We start from the raw sequence: 14,146 nt of genomic DNA on the forward strand, positions 1-14,146 counted from the left end.
AAACAGTCTTAACTCCAGTGTCCGGTAGTCCCATTTACCAAAATATTTCAGAACTACACTGACCTAATTTCTTTTCAGCCAAGGATATGTAGGCAACCTCGCAAGCAAGGTTCGGTCACATTTTTAAAAAAAATGATTTCATTGGAGTGATATTTGAGCAAAAATTAGCCATGACATTCACATTCTTTACACGAAAACTCTTCATGTTCTTCAGCAAAGAGGGGCAGCTATGAATATCTAATTTTGGCACTATTTTAAAATCTCCTAAGGGCATTAGTGTTTTGTTATCTTAATTATCTTTTTCAATTTTTGTGTCTTTAATTGCATATTTTTCTATCATAATAATACAAAAAATACTTTTTCCTTCGTTATTGCATTTTAGGAACTAACTAATTATTCAATTAGTGAATTGATAATTTAAATAAGTTATTTAATTAATTATTTTATTTGCGTAAATTTAGTTAAATAAGTAGGAATAAAGAAAAATGGGTTAAAATTAAAATGGTTAAGTGGGTGGCCAGAGATGGGGCTAAAACGACGTAGTTTTGTCTGAAGCTACGTAGTTTCATTAAATGAAGTCAAGATAAGATCTCAGCTCTCCTTTCTCTTCAATCCAATGGCCCTGATTTGATTTCATTTGAGGCAGATTTTTTGCCATATCTCTAAAAACCCAAACCCAAGAAGCCCATCTCTTCTCTCTCACTCATCATTTGCCGATGTCGCCCTTCTCTATGGCGGCACCACCGTCCTCCACCATCCACCGATGACCAAACAACTTTAAACATACACCAAACTACCTCTCTTCTCCACCTCTACCCGAATCCACCAGTCAAACCACCAAAAAACCCCTCCTTCGCCACCTACCACCGTTCGAGTCGCCACACCAATACCGCCTCCAGCGGTGGTCTGTTCACCAAAAGACCTGCACTATTCTCTTCTTCTTCTCATACTCTACCTGTATCCAAGTCATAAATCCCCAAAATCCTCGCCAATCTTCTTTAATTTAGTTTGACTGAAACCTTAGCCGCCCTTCTTTCTTCAAATTCGAAGAACACTGGCCATCCCTACCTCTTAATTCTTATATCATTGGATAGATATTAAACCACATTTATTAGCTTCACGACCAAACTCCACCGATAAAAATTTGGTCAAACTTCGGTAACCATTTGAAACCACCACTATCTGAGCACCACCAAAATCACCACCATTGATCTTGTACCTTGGTCTATCTCGTGACTCGGAGCATGATTTCTCGTTGGTGATATCGTGACTGAACACAAGCTCGCTGGAATTCACGGTCATGATTCACCAATTAAAAATTATGCTCGAAGTTCACATCGTTGCCATTTTGACATCCCACCACTGTCTCGGTCATCTGGACTGTGAAATGGTAAAAATATTAATCTCGTTCCTCCGCCCCTGAATTTCTGTTTTTATGTAATTGATATTAGAGTTTTTATTTAGGTGAGTTCTAGCTTGTTGTTTCTTGGCTTAGTTTGAATCAAATAGGGTGGTGTTGGTTTGGTTTAAAAGCTAAAAAGTAGATATGTTACTCAAGAGGGTAAGGTACTTCCTTGTTTGATTTTACTGTTTAAGGACTATAGAGAATACTAAACTCCATAAGGTCTGTCCTTATTTGGTAAAATATTGTCTCTTGGACAAATGTTTAACCAAAAATCTATCCTTTGAATATAGTTTGGACATATTTTCATAATGGACTCAAGGCTGCCCTCTGATGAAATGGAGGTTTGAGAAGAGATGGAAACCCTAACTAACGAGGGAGAAGAGAGAAGAGAAGAGGAGCATGAAGATGAATGCAACAGTAGTGAGAAATGAATGCTCTGTTTTTTATTACTTGTAGAAGCTGTATATATACAAGACTTTACTAACTACTCTAATCACCTCACTAACCAATCACATGTATCAATAACTAACTAACTAATACATTTATCTACTAACATATAAATAGACTAAACTACCCCTGTATTCAAGTTACATATTTTGTCTCAACGCTCTCCCTCGAGCTTGGTGGTAGAAAGACATCAAGTACACCTAGCTTGGACAGCAAATACTCGTGTTGCATTCAAGGTAGACCTTTGGTTAGAATGTCTGTTAACTGCTCCTTTGTAGCTACATATTCTGTTTGTACCAGACCATTCTGTATCTTCTTCCTTATTAAGTGAAGCTCTATTTTAATGTATTTGGTTAGTTCATGAAACACTAGGTTGGCAGCTATTTGAATTGCTGCTTTACTGTCAGTATAGATGTTCACGGGATAGCCAACTTCTACTCCAATGTCTTTGAACAGACCAAGTATCCATACCAATTCAGCTACAATTAATGCAATGCTTTTGTACTCAAATTCTGCAGAGCTCCTAGAAATGGTGCATTGTTTCTTTAACTTCCAAGATATCAGGGAATCACCATACTTGATGAAGAATCTTGTTACTGACTTCCTAGTGATAGGGCAGGATGCCCAGTCTACATCACAATATGCAGTGATAGTGTTTCTCTGTTTGCTAGACAATAATATGCCTTGTCCTGGCTGGTTCTTCACATATCGAACCACCCTTTGAGCTGATTCCAAATGTCTTTTCGGTTTCTGCATAAACTGGCTTAGTGTCTGAACACTATACGCTATGTATGGCCTTGTGACAGTTAAGTAGAGTAGTTTCCCCAATAATATTTGATACTGGCTGATGTCTGTTAACACTTCATCATCAGTTGTATTAGAGTTGCTAGTATGTTCATCATACTCCTTAGTGGTCAGTTTGATGTTGGCTTCAATAAGTGTTGCTGCAGGTTTTGCAGCTCCCAGTACAAGCTCATAAATCAGCTCTGGAGTGTACTTCCTTTGGTGCATTAGAATGCCTCTTTGTGACCTGGCAAACTCAATGCCAAGAAAGTATTTAAGATCTCCTAGATCTTTCATTTTGAATGTGTGCTGCAGCTTGGTCTTCATCTCAGCTATTAGTGTCAGGTTAGGCCTAGTGATTAACATGTCATCAACATACACCAAGATGATTATGATGTGTTCTCCATACCCTTTGATGGACAGGGAGTGGTCATGTTGACTTTGCATGAAGCCAAACCTAGGAACTGCCTTAAACAACTTAGCATTCCACTGTCTTGGTGCATGTTTAATTCCATACAGGGATTTCAAGAGTCTACATGTTGCTCTTGTCTCCCCTTAACTCTGAAAACCCTGTGGTAAGGTCATGTATATCTCATCATATAGATCTCCTTGAAGAAAAGCATTGTACACATCCATTTGATGAATGTGCCAATGTTCAAAGGCATCCACAACTAGGATGGTTCTAACAGTAACCATCTTAACTACTAGACTAAATGTTTCTTGGTATTCAATGCCCTCCTATTGGTTGTACTCTTTGGCCACCAGCCTGGCTTTGAACCTCTCCACATCTCCTGTAGCTTTGTACTTCACCTTATACATCTACTTACAATCAATAGGCACCTTGCCTGCAGGTAAGGACACCACATCCCAGGTGTGATTGGATTCTAGTGCAGCAATTTCAGCTTGCATAGTTTCAACCCACCTAGGATCTTGAGCAACTTACTCAAAATAAGTAGGCTCTTAGATTGCAGAGAATGCTGTCAAATAGGCCTGATATTTGGGAGAAAGTCTATCATAGGACACATAGTTAGCAATGGAATAGGGAACAGATTTGTGTCCAAGCTGTGACACTAAGTCCTTCATCCATATGGGAGCCTGCCTTGTCCTCAAGGATCTCCTTAGACCAGTGGAGTGTTGAGTAGGATGAGGAAGTATAGAAGGTATCACATATGATGTTGACTGGTGCAAAGGAGAAGAGTTAGTAGACTCATGCCTAGCAGGAACAAAAAGGAGTGAAGATTGCTCTTCACTAGAACTGGACAAGTGAGGAGGCAAGAAAATAGGAGATGATGTGGTTGTGATGTCTTTGAAGGGAAATATAGCATCCCTGATGGATACATCCTTGTTGATAAAAAAATAATGAGAAGAGAGATCCAGTATAATGTAGGCCTTCTGAATATCAGAGAACCCCATGAGAACAGCTGGCTTAGCCCTAGGCAGAAGTTTATCTGTTTCATGAACTTGCTTGGTATATCACAAGCAACCAAGAATTCTTAAGTGACCCAGTTTATGTGCCCTACCATATAACAATTCAAAAGGGGAAAGACCATGAAGAACATAAGATGGCATCATATTTATGAGGTACACTACTGCAAGCACACAATGCCCCTAATACTTGATAGGAATATTGGCCTGAGACCTTAAAGCTCGTGTGACTTCTAGGATGTGCCTGTGCTTTCGCTCAGCAACTCTATTTTGCTGAGGATTATAAGCACATGTTATTTGATGAATGATACTGTACTTCTGAAGCAATGTGGTACAGTTAGAGTTGACAAATGCAGAGCCATTGTCTAACCTAACTACTTTCACAACTTTGTTAAACTGAGTTTGAATGAACACAATAAGCTGAGTAACCACCACACATACATAAGATTTGACCTTCAGTAGAAATAGCCAAGTCATCCTAGTAAAGTCATCAACAACTATCGGAAAATACTTATTGCCATCAACATTTGCATAGTTATATGGGCCCCAAACATCAAGATGTATTAGATCAAATGCAGCAACAGTCTTAATACAGCTAGAAGGGAATGGCAGCCTGGTTTGCCTTGCACAAGGGCATATACTACATTTATTGATAGTGTCATTGATACTAGCTAGTTTGGCAACAAACAGTTTCTAAGAAAAATACTAGATACATGACCTGGTCTTTTATGCCACATGGCAACATAAATTGTAGTGTCACTCTGCCTTGACTTTATTCTAGCAGCAGCTAAAGAGACTGCAATGAGCTTCTTGCCACCATATCTATGCAAAAAGTATAGACCATTTCTTTCTCTACCAATTTCCCTCACCCTGCCACTGAAGAGATCCTGAAAGACACGGAAATCAAGATAAAAGGAAGCAAATCATTTACGATCTCTTGTCACTTTGGAGACTGATAATAAGTTAAACTTGAACTGAGGCACATAAAAGACTTCTTTAAGTGTGCTTTTATCTCTAATATTACTGTCACCAGTGTGAGTTACTTGAGTGACATCTCCATTAGGTAATATGGTTGTCCTAGGCTTAGGGAGCAACTACAAAAGTCTTATTAAGCAAGATAGCATCTGACACCATATGATTAGTTGCTCCAGTATCAATAATCCATTCTTGTGGACTAGTAGATGCTAAGAGAGCGGTGCTAGTACCTGTCCCATTTTCTTGAGCAGAGAAAGTTGAATTTTTCAGAATCTGCATTATCTGATCATACTATTCTTTAGTGAAAGGAAAAGCACTTCCTTGAGCCTGTGGAGAGGAACCTGTGTAAGGTCCCTATGCTTGTATAGAGGAGGATCCTGCTAGAGCTTGTGGAATAGAATAACCATGTGCCTGATTCATGGCTTGAGAATACTCCACTCCTTGAGTCATGGTCTGTTGAGGATTTCGATATGCAGGCAAAGGAGGCATTGATGTTTGCTAAGAAACCTTGTTTGACGCATGATTGGAGTACATAGGCATATTGTATCCAGGTTCGACCATTGCATTATAACCCCCCCCCCCCCCTTTTCTTTTTGAATTTATAATCTGATAGATAACCTATTATTTTGAAGTAGTTTTCTTTACTGTGGCCCTTCATTTTGCAAAACTCATACTGAATATTGTAGTTCTTTCTAAATTTTGGATTAAAACTAGGTTTAGCAGTATATAGTGCAGTTGAATCATAAAGATGTGTATTTACATTAGGTAAAGCTCCTAAAATACCAGCAGAAGCAGCTATAACTCTTTGGCTTTCATCACTCATTAGCATGGCATATGCTTGATTCACTGAAGGAAGTGGCTTCATCATAAGTATTTGACTATGAGCTTGTAAGTAAGAGTCATTCAAGCCCATTAGAAACTGATACACCTTTTGCTTTAGTAGATGTACAATAAACTCCTTTGTCTTAACACAATCACAGTCAGGAGTGGGTATACCAGACTCAGATTCATCCCAAAAGTCCATGAGCCTTGAATAATAAACAGAGATAGAGGAAGTACCTTGACTTAGGGTAGCAATTTCCTTGTGCAAATTGTAGCAACGAGTATCATTCACTTTGTCAAACCTCTCTTGTAAATTTGTCCACACCTTCTGTGCAATAGTGGCATAAGCAATACCACTGATTAAGGCTGGTACAACTGAGTTCATCAGCCATGACAACACAATTGCATTGCATCGTTCCCATTGATACCAATACTTCTCAAGAAATCGCTCTTTTGGCTACCTGCCATCAACAATACCCAGTTTATTGCGGCGAAGTAATGCAATACGCATAGATCGATACCACAAGGAGTAATTATCAGTGCCAGTCAGCTGGAATGAAATCAATGAAATTCCACTTGTATCGCCCGGAGCTAGGTATAGAGAGTGAGTGACTGCAATTGTAACACCTTCCTCAAATTCATCATCGGAGGATGCATGTGATGCATTTTCAACTGTGACAGTTGCATTTTCATGTTCTAAATCATCAATCGCCATTGTTGAGTACTTTGGGCTTCAAATCAGAAAAATGAGATCTCAATTGTTTGAGACTGCAGAGAAGAAGACAAAGTAAAGGAGAAGACAGGGGATCGATTTGCGAGCTTCGATTCAGAGCTCTAGCTCTGATACCATGCTGAAATGGAGGTTTGAGAAAAGATGAAAACTCTAACTAACGAGGGAGAAGAGAAAAGAGAAGAGAAGCATGAAGATGAATGCAACAGTAGCGAGAAATGATTGCTATGTTTTTCATTACTTGTAGAAGTTGTATATATACAAGACTTTACTAACTACTCTAACCACCTCAAACCAATCACATATATCATTAACTAACTAACTAACTAATACATTAACCTGGTAACATGTGAATAGACTAAACTACCCCAGTGTTCAAGTTACACCTTTTTGTCTCAACACCCTCTCCTATAAAAAGAGAGTCTTTCTTTCACTTTTGGGGGACATAAAAAAATACACATCTTACTGCACATCTTTACACACTAGACACATCTTGAGAAGTTTTTAACACACTACAAAATATCACCAAAAAAAAAGACCAGCTAGAGCCCATAAAGACATCCCTAACAGTCTCTCTTTGCTGAGGAAAGTTTTAGACAAAAGTTTCAGAGTTCTTCCTTGGTTCGAAAAGTTAGTTTTCACAGTTTGCAGTTCCTCCGCACTAAGGCGGCTACTGGTTTGTTGTTCTTGTTGAAAGAAGATCGATGAGTTGTTAACATTTCGGAATTTTCTCTGTTGCCTTGTTAAAGTTTGTCGTGAACTAGGTACTTTTCTTTACCACGTAATACCTAAATATATTCTTGAATGCAAAATCATGAAGTTATGAGCTTTGTTTATTGTTTTCAGCACCTCTGCAATTTATTTATTTTTACCATGTCGAAACCGTCTTCTCTTTGTTTGAGCATACTAGTTTAGCTTATCTCGTGAATACAAAGCTCGATTAGTTAATGCTACAAAAGATCTGAATTTTTTAAGTTCAAAGCATGTTTCTGATTGTTGTCCAGCTCTTCCAGTTATATTTGTGAATTATTAGCTTGCCTCCTTTACACATGTATGAATCTAGTTATTTGGAGAAAATAGCTTTAGAGTTTTTTTTGGTTAAGATTCATGTAGGTTAGATTTGTAATAGTTATCTCCATCTTTAACTTGTTCCAATATTCAAGTATTGAGTTCATTTAGTTTCTCTTGCATAGATGTTGTAAAGATAGAGATTAAAAGGAAAAAAATAAAGTTAAATATAGAATTTAATTAAAATAAAGTTCCTTAGAAGCATAGTTTAACTCACTGTTTAAGTAAGTTTCATAAGTATTAAGGTTTAATGTGCATTCTCGTCTAAACTTAAGTGAAAATGGTCACCCGCTCAGTCAAGGCTCTTAAGATCAATTTCAACTATCCAAAATAATACTTTGATTAGGTATAATGCATAGCCTTTGAAATAGAAATGGAGTTCAAACTACCAAGAAGTGTAGATATGATCCCGTCATCCACATAGGAATTTTGTTTAATATATTAGCTCTCTTTTCTGTCTTTAACTACTTTGATATTTTCTTAAGAGTTTCTGTTAAGTAGCATAGAGTCTCATTTCAAACATCATCTGAAATAAAATATTTGATTTGATATATTCTGATGTTTGTGATCCAATGGAAATAGAATCGATTGGCGGTAATAAATATTTTGTTACTTTTATTGAGGATTCTTCACAAAAATTATGGGTGTCTACCTTAAAAACCAAAGATCAGGTGTTACAAATTTTTCATAAGTTTTATGCTCTAGTGGAAAGGGAGATATGACAAAAGCTAAATCGTCTCTGAAGTGTCAATGGAGGTGAGTACACTTCAAGATCATTTTAAGAGTATTGTTCAAGTCATGGAATCTAACATGAAAAGACAGCTCCTGGAACCCCCACGGCACAATGGCATAGCCGAAAGGATGAACCGCACCATTATTAAGAAGGTGAGATTCATGCTTAGGATGGCTAAACTGCCTAAGTTATTCTGGGGTGAAGCAGTTCAAATAGCATATTTCCTTATCAATATGAGTCCATCAGTTTCATTGGCGTTTGGCATCCCATAGATAGTTTGGACCAATATTGTAACGTCTCGGCCGATCATTTTGAGAATATTAGCCTCGATCTCTTATTTATTGCTCCCTCTATTTTATTTTGTGGTTATGTGACTTGCTGGTGCGCTTGGTGTCAGGTTCGGGAGAGTTTCGGAATGGAATGGGATACATAGTCCCTAAATTAGAAGTTTAGGTTGTAAGAGTTGGTTGTAGTTTGACTTGTGTGAAGACGACTCTGGAATGAAGTTTTGGCGGTTCCACTAGCTCTGTATGGTGATTTGAGTCTTAGGAGCATGTTTAGATGTTGAATTTGGAGGTTCGTAGGTCATTTCGGAGTTAATTAGCGAAAGTTGAAAAGTTGGAAGATTTTGGAATGTTTGACCGAGAGTAGACTTTTTGATATCGGGGTAAGATTTTGATTCTCGACGTTGTAGTAGGTCTGTAATGTCAATTATGACTTGTGTGCAAAATTTAGTATCAATCAGAGTTGTTTTGGTATGAATCGTCGTCGGGTTTGGAAATTGGAAGTTTATAAGTTTATTAGGCATGAATTGGGGCACGATTCATATTTTTGATGTTGTTTGATGTAATTTTTGGCCTCGAGTCGGTCTGTTAAGTATTTTGGAACTTGTTGGTATATTCTGACGGGGTCCTGGGAGGCCCGGGTGTGATTTAGATTGATATCGGAATAAAATTTAGACTTGTGCAAATGCTGAAGCTCCCAGTTCTGGTGTCACCGCACCTGTGAAGGGTTTGGCCGCATGTGTGGACTCACATAAGCGAGCTTTGAATCGCAGAGGCGAAGCTGGCCTTGCCCGGTTGTGGTCACAGAAGCGCCAGTGGTCGTAAGTGCGACATTTCATACGCTGAAGCACAAACGCAGGTGCACTTAGGGTGTTCGCAGAAGCAAGATTTCTGAGCCTAAGTAAGGGCCGCACCTGCGATGATTTTTTCGCAGGTGCGGCAATATAGTCGCATGTACGATATAACTGGGCAGAAAAGTGGAAACATCGAGGATTTCATTTCATTTTCATTTCGGGACTTGGAGAACTTAGATTGAGGAGCGATTTTGAGAGATTTTATGTGGAAGTGTTGGGTTAAGGATTTTTGACTCATTTTTAATTAATTCCCGTGTATCTACTCTTAATTATACCTTTTAATTAGGGATTTGGGTTGAAAGATTTGGGAGATATTGGAGGAAACTTCTTAGGCTGAATTTTGGGGATTCAAGCGAGATTTTGGTATCACATTTGTGTAATTCTTGTTTGGTTGCACTCGATATCGAATGGGTGTTCGAATTTTTTAAATTTGGTCGGGTTCCGAGATGTGGGCTCCGGTAGACTTTTTGGAGCGATTATTCAATTCTTAGCTAAGATCATTATTTCATTATTTAAATTAGTTTCTTATAGTTATATTTATACAATGAAATTATTTTGGTTTGATTCGAGCTGTTTAGAGTCAAAAAATCAAAGGAAAGGCCTTATAACTGATTGATTGCGCGTGGTTTGAGGTAAGTAACTTGTCTAACCTTGTGTAGAGAAATTTCTCTTAGGATTTGGTATTTTTGTGATAAGTTTTTAAATGTGAAGGTCGTGTACGCAAGGTGACGAATGCACACACGAGCTAAATGTTGCAATTCCGGTCTTTTCTATGTAGTTTCCTCTTCATGCCTTAATTGGGTTACTTTAGCACGTTATAGTCATCATGTTTATCCTAATTTCACATGTCTAGTTGTCTTATCTCCTATTTGCAACTTGTATCACAATTTTAGTTGAATTACTTGTTTTTCTTGATTTATGTATCCATTACTTAACTATGGAACTCTTTACTTGTTTTGGCTTGTGTTGTTTCTCAGTCTTCTCTTTATGATCGTATCATAGAGCGCCAGTATGACGACCCCCATCTGCTTGTCCTCAAGGACACAGTTCAGCACGACGATGCTAAGGAGGTCACTATTGTAGATAATGGTGTATTACGGATGCAAGGCAGGCTATGTGTGCCCAATGTAGATGGCTTGTGTGAGTTGATTCTATATGAGGTTCACAGTTAGCGATACTCCATTCATCCAGGTACCGCGAAGATGTATAAGGACCTGAGGCAGCATTATTGGTGGAGGAGAAGGAAGAAGGACATAGTAGAGTATGTATCTCAGTGCCTAAATTGCCAACAAGTGAAGTATAAGCATTAGCAGCCAGGTGGAATGCTTCAAAAGCTAGAGATTCCGAAGTGGAAATGGGAGCGGATTACTATGGATTTTGTTGTTGGGCTCCCACAGACTCAGAGGAAGTTCGATGCAGTTTGGGTGATTGTGTATAGATTGAAAAAGTCATCTCATTTCATCCCAGTGGTGACTACTTACTCTTCGGAGCAGCTGGTTCATATTTACATTCGCGCGATTGTCAGGCTTCATGACGTGCTAGTATCTATCATCTCGGATCGAGGTACGTAGCTTACATCGTGGTTCTGTAGTGTCATACAACATGAGTTAGGTACTCGGGTGGAGTTGAGTACAACATTTCACCCTTAGACGGACAGACAGTCTGAGCGCACTATTCAGATATTGGAGGATATGCTTCGTGCGTGTGTGATAGAGTTTGAGGGTTCTTGGGATCCATTCTTGTCGCTTGAGGATTTTGCCTACAACAACAGTTATCAGTCAAGTATTCAAATGGCCCCGTATGAGGCTTTGTATGGTAGGCAGTGCCGGTCTACGGTGGGTTGGTTTGAGCCGGGTGAGGCAAGACTCTTTGGTACAGACTTGGTTCACGATGCTTTGGAAAAGGTTAAATTGATTCAGGATTGACTTCGTAGAGCCCAATCTAGACATAAGAGTTATGCGGATCGGAAGGTTCGCGACGTTACATTCATGGTTGGGGAGCGGGTCTTGCTCCGGGTTTTTCCCAAGAAGGGTGTTATGAGGTTCTGGAAGAAGGGAAAGCTGAGCCCTAGGCATATCGAACCTTTTAAGATTCTTGAGAGGGTTAGAGAAGTGGCCTACAGACTTACACTACCACTTAGTCTAGCTGCAGTTCATCCAGTATTCCATGTTTTTATGCTATGGAAGTATCACGGTGATCCGTCTCATGTGTTAGACTTTAGCTCAGTCTAGTTGGACAATGATCTATCTTATGTTGAGGAGCCGGTGGCCATTTTGGATAGGCAAGTCCGAAAGTAGGGGTCGAAGAACATTGCTTCAGTTAAAGTCCAGTGGAGGGGTCAGCCAGTCGAGGAGGTGACTTGGGAGACCGAGCATGATATTCATAGTTGTTATCCTCATCTATTCACCACTTCAGGTATGTCTCTGTACTCGTTCGAGTACGAACGTTTGTTTTAAGGGGGAGGATGTAACGATCTGGTAGGTCGTTTTGAGAATATTAGCCCCGATCCCCTATTTATAGCTCCCTCTATTTTATTTTTGTGGTTATGTGACTTGTCTTGGCACTTAGTTTTGGGTTCGGGAGAGTTTCAGAGTAGAAAGAGACAAATAGTCCCTAAATTGGAAGTTTAAGTCGTAGGAGTTTACTGTAGTTTTTCTTGTATGAAGATGACTCCGGAATGGGGTTTTAGCTGTTTTAACAGCTCCGTATTGATTTGGAGGTCCGTAGATCATTTCGGCGTTAATTGGAGAAAGTTGGAAGATTTTGGAAAGTTTGACCAGGAGTGGACTTTTTGATATCAGGGTTGAATTTTGATTCAGGAAGTTAGATTAGGTCTGTAATGCCAATTATGACCTGTGTGCAAAATTTAGTGTCAATCGGGGTTGTTTTGGTATGAATCGGTGCCGGTTTCGGAAATTGGAAGCTCATAAGTTCATTAGGCTTGAATTGGGATGTAATTTGTGTTTTTGATGTTGTCTGATATGATTTATCTCCTCGAGTCGGTTCATTATATGTTTTGAAACTTGTTAGTATATTTGGATGGGGTCCCAAGGACCCCGGGTGTGATTCGGATCGATATCGGAACAAAATTTAGACTTGTGCAAATGCTAAAGCTCCTAGTTTTGGTGTCACCGCACCTGCGGAGGGTTTGGCCGTAGGTGCGGACTCGCATAAGCGAGATTTGAATCGCAGAGGTGAAGCTGGCCTTGCCCAGATGTGGTCGCAGAAGCGAGATAATTTTCGCAGAAATGGCTTCGCTTTTGCGATGGTTAGTGCATAGAAACTCCAGTGGTCGTAGGTGCGACATTTCATCCACTGAAGTGCAAGCGTAGGTGCACTTAGGGTGTCCGCAGAAGCGGGATTTCTGGGCCTATTTGAGGGCCGTACATGCGATGATGTTTTCGCATGTGCGGAGCCGCATATGCGGCAGTAAGGTCGTAGGTGTGACATAACTAGGCAAAAAAGGGTGAATTGGTGGGTTTGATTTCATTTTCATTTTGGGACTTTGAGAGCTCGGATTGAGGCAAGATTTGGAGGGATTTTCAGAGGAAGTCTTGGGGTAAGGATTCCTGACTCGTTTTTGATTAATTCCCATGTATCTACTATTAATTACACCTTTTAATTAGGGATTTGGGTTGAAGATATTAGGAAAACTTGGAGAAAACTTCTTAGGCCAAACTTTGGGGATTTGAGCGAGATTTTGGTATTGGATTTGTGTAATTCTTGTATGGTTAGACTCGATATCGAATGGGTATTCGAATTTTATAATTTTGGTCGGGTTCTGAGACGTGGGCCCGGGATGACTTTTTGGAGCGATATTTCAATTCTTAGCTAAGATCATTATTTTATTATTTAAATTAGTCTATTATAGTTATATTTATAGTATAAAATTATTTTTGCTAGATTTGAACCGTTCGGAGTTGAAAAATCGAGGAAAATGCCTTCTAATTGATTGATTAAGCGTGGTTTGAGGTAAGTCACTTGTCTAACCTTGTGTGGGGAAAATTTCCCTTAGGATTTGTTATTTTTGTGATAATTTGTGATATGTGAAGGTCGTGTACGCAAGGTAAGGAGTGCGTACACGGGCTAAATGTTAAAATTTCGGTCTTTGCTATGTAGTTTCCTTTTCATGCCTTAATTGGGTTACTTTAGCACGTTATAGTCATCATGTTTAGCTTAATTTTACATGTCTACTTGTCTTATCTCCTATTTCGAACTTGTATTACATGTTTCTTGATTTCTGTATTCATTACTTAACTGTGGAACTCTTTACTTGGAATCTCTTGTTGTTGAGTTTGGTGTTGAATTGCAAGGCCGTGGTTCTTTTGAGGCAGGGTGAAAGTTATGAAATATCATTTACTTAGTTGTTTTGTCTTGGCTTTCATGTTATTTTTGAAGTGATTGATTGGTGGTTTGCACGAGGTTTCTGTCATGTTGTTGTTATTGCTACATGACATTTCTGTCGTGTTGTTGTTATTGTTGCATGAGGTTTCTGCCATGCGGGCATTATGGTTGCACACGATTTCTGTCATGCCGTTGTGATTATTGATACACATGCGGTGGTATAAGGTATGGGTGTTGAAACGCATGCGGTGAGATAAGGTGGGCTTGATACGTGTG

At 39.1% G+C, this 14,146-nt stretch overlaps 2 protein-coding genes across 2 annotated transcripts; both read right to left on the reverse strand.

Annotated features, from left to right (window-relative positions):
- Window positions 1-2,083: 2,083 nt before the first annotated feature.
- Window positions 2,084-3,001, reverse strand: LOC138892846 (uncharacterized mitochondrial protein AtMg00810-like). The gene has a single exon (XM_070176593.1). The coding sequence runs from the start codon at window positions 2,999-3,001 to the stop codon at window positions 2,084-2,086; it is 918 nt and encodes a 305-aa protein (XP_070032694.1).
- Window positions 3,002-3,595: 594 nt separating this feature from the next.
- Window positions 3,596-6,572, reverse strand: LOC138892847 (uncharacterized). The gene is made up of 6 exons (XM_070176594.1): window positions 6,319-6,572; window positions 5,796-6,213; window positions 5,159-5,308; window positions 4,779-4,947; window positions 4,251-4,731; window positions 3,596-4,067 (listed from the first exon to the last, which is right to left on the reverse strand). Exons 1-6 carry the CDS (start codon window positions 6,570-6,572, stop codon window positions 3,596-3,598), a joined length of 1,944 nt encoding a protein of 647 aa, XP_070032695.1.
- Between the last annotated feature and the right edge of the window lie 7,574 nt (window positions 6,573-14,146).

Source organism: Nicotiana tomentosiformis, chromosome 5 (genome assembly GCF_000390325.3).
Source record: "Nicotiana tomentosiformis chromosome 5, ASM39032v3, whole genome shotgun sequence".
NCBI classification, from domain to species: domain Eukaryota; kingdom Viridiplantae; phylum Streptophyta; class Magnoliopsida; order Solanales; family Solanaceae; genus Nicotiana; species Nicotiana tomentosiformis.